The sequence below is a fragment of the Bos taurus genome, chromosome 19 (genome assembly GCF_002263795.3).
Source record: "Bos taurus isolate L1 Dominette 01449 registration number 42190680 breed Hereford chromosome 19, ARS-UCD2.0, whole genome shotgun sequence".
Lineage (NCBI taxonomy): Eukaryota > Metazoa > Chordata > Mammalia > Artiodactyla > Bovidae > Bos > Bos taurus.
This window is the reverse complement of record NC_037346.1, coordinates 178,652-184,711: the sequence shown is the minus strand read 5'-3', so window position 1 is coordinate 184,711 and position 6,060 is coordinate 178,652. Positions and strand designations below refer to the sequence as shown.

The 6,060-nt window shown below is 37.1% G+C and overlaps 1 protein-coding gene across 1 annotated transcript; it reads left to right on the top strand.

The window, feature by feature from the left end:
- The first annotated feature begins 2,172 nt into the window (after positions 1-2,172).
- OR4C1E (olfactory receptor family 4 subfamily C member 1E) lies at positions 2,173-3,099 on the top strand. Its single transcript, NM_001390066.1, has one exon. It carries the CDS (start codon positions 2,173-2,175, stop codon positions 3,097-3,099), a length of 927 nt encoding a protein of 308 aa, NP_001376995.1.
- The last annotated feature ends 2,961 nt before the right edge of the window (positions 3,100-6,060 follow it).

The window sequence follows — 6,060 nt, the reverse complement described above, 5'->3', positions numbered from 1 at the left end:
TTCATAATAATTATGTTGAACATATATGTAAATAATGATTTATCTACTTTAAATGTGTTTTCTTTTACAGTTTATCCCTAGAAAGGGTTTCATGGTGCCAAAGAAAAAGGAAAAAGTGGTTTTTATTTCTTCATCAGGGTGTATGTGAATGTTCAGTTGTGTCTAACTCTTTGATCCCATGGACTGTAGCTCGAGAGGATCCTCTGTCCATGGAATTCTCCAGGCTAGAATACTGGGGTGGGTTGTCGTTTCCTCCTCCAGGGCATTCCTATCCCAGGGACCAAACCTGTGCTTCCTGCATCTCCTGCATTGGCAGACGGATTCTTTACCACTTAGCCACTTGAGAAGCCCTTTTATTTTTTCATAGTTATCCCTAAATAACTTTTATTAATTATGTAAAATTCTTATTTTATATACACCATACTTTTTTCTGGTACACTAGAGGATCCCACCCCAGAATAAGGGAATACAATAACCTGCTTCACTTTGCTTTCACATAAGTATGAAATTTTCATATTGGATTATTAAAAAATAAAGCTCTTTATCAACTTATTTTTGAAAGGAAAAGACTTATTTTTGAAGAATACATTTTATTTTATTCATGTCTTTTCCTTAGGAAATTTATGTCCTCCAAACTTCTCATTCTCTTAGTAATGCCTTCAAACCAGGATTCCTTCAAACCAGGAATGATGATTGATGGATGCTATGGGGATTTAAGAAAAGGCATGTATCAGAAACATAAGGCATGGGAAGGTCATTTCTGTCATGGATGGATGAGTTGCTGCTGTTTGGTAATAAAATTTCAGGCATTAAAGGGCATTTAACAGGCATACATTTTACAACTTAGGTGAACACATGTACATTAACATACAAAGTTTGTGTCCAGAAAAAAATTTGATAAATGAGTCAACTTATAATAGGTACTTACAATAAATAGTAGATTTTAGATATGTTTGAGTTAGTGTATATATATATTTATATCAATGTATATTATCTATTTATCTAACTTATCTAAGAAACCATTTTTTTCTCCATATTAGCTTTTTACTTAGAACTTTGAATGTAAGGATTTCCTGTACTTAATAGATCCTATTGTACTTAACACCTATGCAAAAGGTGTTTGTTTTTTTTTTTTTTTATCTTTCATATCTACTGAAACTGTAAATTTATTGAATTTGGCTGTACGTGGAACAGAATTTTTCAGAATAAAAACTAATGCTTAAAATATTATAGTTATCTTGATTTTAATATGACCCAGTAACATATTGTTTCCTAAAGAGAATTGTTTTCATACTTACCCCATAATGTGTGCCAGAAAGTATCAGAAAGTATTAAATTAAAGTGTAGCTTCCTTTCAAACATTAATTTATGTTTCTTAAAAAAAGTAATGATAAACAAGGCTGGAGGATGAGGGCATTTGAATTCTTGCTAAGATTATGGTCTAAGGAAGCAGGACAATTTTACCCATAGAGGATGACAACTCATCAAGCATTCTCTCATAACCTAATAGGTTTCAGTATTGCTGACATCATGTGTTCACCGCACTAAAGTAGGGACAGTGAGGAAACATGCCTAAATACCTTTATGTGTTCTGACAGATAGATACCAGTCAATGTGCATTGCCAAGGACTTATATACATTTCCCTCAACTGCCTGCTTGGATACATATTTGTTGGCCATGTTTTTCTCTCCATGATTAGTGCTGAGGGTTCAAATATAAATTCTCCTAGAAAAAGGAATAACTCTTACCTTTGTGAGGGATCCCTCACAATATACATCTGAGAATTACGATTGTAACCTTAGAGACAGTTGGAAACATTGGGCATTCAGAAGACTTAGCAGAGTCAAATGCAGTTGGAACCAGAAGGATAATCCAGATCTCATGTACATAGCACCATGTTTTTCAATAAATTACAAATTGAAAGTTGCCCTATAGATGATTTACAGGTCACAGGTACTAGGTGTTTGAAGAGATTAAAAGATATCATGGAAGAAGTAAGAAACCCTTGTAAGAAACAAGTAGTGGGGCAAGAATGCCAAGGGCATGCTCCATAGTTACACTAACTGCTGTTTTTGTTCTAAGTGCAGACCACACATCTTTCATTATTAACAGGTATCATACTTTATTCCTTTGTAGGTAATTCAGACCCCCAGGAAGGTATTACTTGCTGAATGGATGTCCTCAGGCCTCCCAGCAATGTGACTGAATTTGTTCTCTTGGGACTCACACAGAATCCACACTTGCAGAAAATACTCTTCGTTGTCTTTTTGCTCATTTTCCTGTTTACTGTGTTGGCCAACCTGCTCATTGTCATTACGATCTCCTTCAGCCCCACACTTTCTGCTCCCATGTACTTCTTTCTAACTTATTTGGCCTTCATAGATGCCTCCTTCACTTCTGTCACCACCCCCAAAATAACCATTGACCTGTTGTACCAGAGGACAACCATCTCCTGGGGTGGCTGTTTGACTCAGCTCTTTTTAGTACACTTTCTTGGAGCAACAGAGGTGATTGTCCTCATTGTCATGGCCTATGACCGCTACGTGGCCATCTGTAAGCCTCTGCACTACACGGCCATCATGCGACAGGGGCTCTGCCAGCTCCTGGTGGTGGTGGCCTGGATCGGGGGTATCATGCATGCCACTGTGCAGATTCTTTTCATGGTCAACTTGACCTTCTGTGGTCTCTATGTAATTGATCACTTCATGTGTGATTTCTTCTCACTTTTGGAAATTGCCTGCGGCAACACCTACAAGATCGGAATTATAGTGGCAGCCAACAGTGGGGCCATGTGCTTGCTCATTTTCTCCATGCTCCTCATCTCCTACATAGTCATCCTGAGCTCCCTGAAATCCCATGGCTCTGAAGGACGGCACAAAGCCCTCTCTACATGTGGTGCTCACTTTACAGTAGTGGTACTCTACTTTGTCCCTTGTATATTCAGCTACACCCGACCTGTGACTACTTACTCTGCAGACAAATTGGTAACTGTGTTCTTTGCAATCCTCACACCCATGTTGAATCCTATAATTTACACAGTGAGAAATATAGAAGTGAAAAATGCCATGAGTAGTTTGTTCAAGAGGAATGTAATGTAGGCTGTTCATAATAGCAACAAAGTGATGGTTTACATACATAGAACAGATATTGTGTGGGTGTGATCAAAGTTGCTTCAGTCATATCCAACTCTTTGACACCCTATGAACTGTAGCCCAGATTTTTTACCAGTGAGCCACTGAGAAAGCCCATAAAAGGCTTATACCTATTGCAAATTGTGAGAGAAAAAAAAATTTGCAGATCACTGACAGAAAAATTAAAGAACCTATAAACTAGCATTTGTTGATTATTTCAAATGGCTAGGCATTTATTTGGAGAAGGCAATGGCACCCCACTCCAGTATTCTTGCCTGAAAAACCCCATGGATGAAGGAGCCTGGTAGGCTGCAGTCCATGGGATCGCTGAGGGTTGGACACGACTGAGTGACTTCACTTTCACTTTTCACTTTCATGCATTGGAGAAGGAAATGGCAATCCACTCCAGTGTTCTTGCCTGGAGAATCCCAGGAATGGGGGAGCCTGGTGGGCTGCTGTCTATGGGGTCGCACAGAGTCGGACACGACTGAAGTGACTTAGGAATTAGCAGTAGCAGGCATTTATTAGGCATTTTGATAAATTTTAATGTACTTATCATGACTTCAATATTTATGTCCAGAGATTTATAATTGGCAATGGAAAGAACAACTATGAACTCCTGGTTTGGTGATTGTAGATTATGATTTTATCCAGTTTTATTGCAACTTTACTAAATTTTTTCTTTATGCCACTTGAATGAAAGTGGCTTTTCCATAGGATCTTGACCTCAGAACTTTTAAAATTTGCTTTGCCTATCATGCAGACAATAAAGGATATAGATGTTTAGATTGATACCTGGGGGTGGACAGGACTGATGGTATGTGAAAGAACTGCTGCTGAATTATTTATCTGTGCTATGAATTTACCAAAGTCAGAGAAATACCCACAAAGGAGAAAATAATAATTCACAATTTATCTTTGATTTTTGTGGCACAAATATTAAGCCAAAATTTCTGAAATTGCTCTTAACTTAATCTTATTTGCTTAAATGCCTCACAATTTTTCTTGAATATAGTGTACTCATTTTCCATATCAAGACTTGATGAGCCATTTGAAACAAGAAAGGTTAACATTTTTACCAAATTTAAACAAAAAGGCCTATAATTGGGATCCAAAGCTATTGCAGGTCTGCTATAGGAACAACAGACTGGTTCCAAATAGGAAAAGGAGTACGTCAAGGCTGTATATTGTCACTCTGCTTATTTAACTTATATACAGAGTACATCAAGAGAAACCCTGAGATGGAAGAAGCACAAGATGGAATCAAGATTGCTGGGAGAAATATCAAGAATGTCAGATATGCAGATGACACCACCCTTATGACAGAAAGTGAAGAGGAACTAAAAAGCCTCTTGATGAAGGTGAAAGAGGAGAGTGAAAAAGTTGGCTTAAAACTCAGCATTCAGAAAATGAAGATCTTGGCATCTGGTCCCATCACTTCATGGGAAATAGATGGGGAAACAGTGTCAGAGTTTATTTTTTTGGGCTCCAAAATCACTGCAGATGGTGACTGCAGCCATGAAATTAGAAGACGCTTACTCCTTGGAAGAAAAGTTATGACCAACCTAGATAACATATTGAAAAGCTGAGACATTACTTTGCCAACAAAGGTTCATCTAGTCAAGGCTATGGTTTTTCCAGTGGTCATGTATGGATGTGAGAGTTGGACTGTGAAGAAAGCTGAGTGCTGAAGAATTGATGCTTTTGAACTGTGTTGTTGGAGAAGACTCTTGAGAGTCCCTTGGACTGCAAGGAGATCCAACCAGTCCATTCTGAAGGAGATCAGCCCTGGGGTTTCTTTGGAAGGAATGATGCTGAAGCTGAAACTCCAGTACTTTGACCACCTCATGCGAAGAGTTGACTCGTTGGAAAAATCTCTGATGCTGGGAGGGACTGGGGGCAGGAGGAGAATGAGACGACAGAGGATGAGATGGCTGGATGGCATCACTGACTCGATGGATGTGAGTCTGAGTGAACTCCAGGAGTTGGTGATGGACAGGAAGGCCTGGTGTGCTGTGATTCATGGGGTCACAAAGAGTTGGACATGACTGAGCGAATGAACTGAACTGAACTGATATATATAATGTATAAATATTATAATATATTATGTAATATATTATGATATATTCAATATAATATATATTTAATATAACCTATATTATGAGCAATTTCAGAAAATTTGGCTTAATATTTGTGCTACAACAAAATCAAAGATAAATTGTGAATTATTATTTTCTCCTTTGAAGGTGTTTCTCTAACTGACTTTGTTAGAGTCATAGTTAAAATCTGTATGACTTTGTTAAAATCATAGTGCAGAAAAATAAATCAGCAGCATTTCTTTCCTGTCCACCCCCAGGTATCAATCTAAAAATCTATATCCCTTATTGTCTGCATGATAGGCAAAGCAAATTTTAAAAGTTCTGAGGTCAAGATCCTATGGAAAAGCCACTTTCATTCAAGTGGCATAAAGGAAGTGGCATAATATAATATATAATGTATAATATTATACATTATATATAATTATATTATTATATACATATAATATATATTTTTTCATATATATATATCAGTCTGATATATATATATATATATACATATATATATACATATATATATATTTACATTTCAAAACCCTTTAGTATCTATCAGGCACATGCACCTCAGATGATTCATCTACGTACTACAGTAGGTGTTCCTTTATCATTATCTACATTTTACAGAGAAGCAAATTGAAGGTAAGAGAGGTTTACTAACTTAATTCACTCATATCACAAGTGCTTCATTCATAAAGTGTGTCAGGAGCTATTACACTGGGGTGCAGATTTCTTTCACAAATTTCAGATGCAAACTTCGAACCTAGGTCTTTAAAACTCGGACTTTCTATGAAATGAAGCACAGTCATATGGTTTGTTTAGCTCTATAGATAAG

Coding starts and splice junctions, on each gene's coding strand:
- OR4C1E (NM_001390066.1), top strand. CDS start 2,173: ATGGATGTCCTCAGGCCTCCCAGCAATGTGACTGAATTTGTTCTCTTG.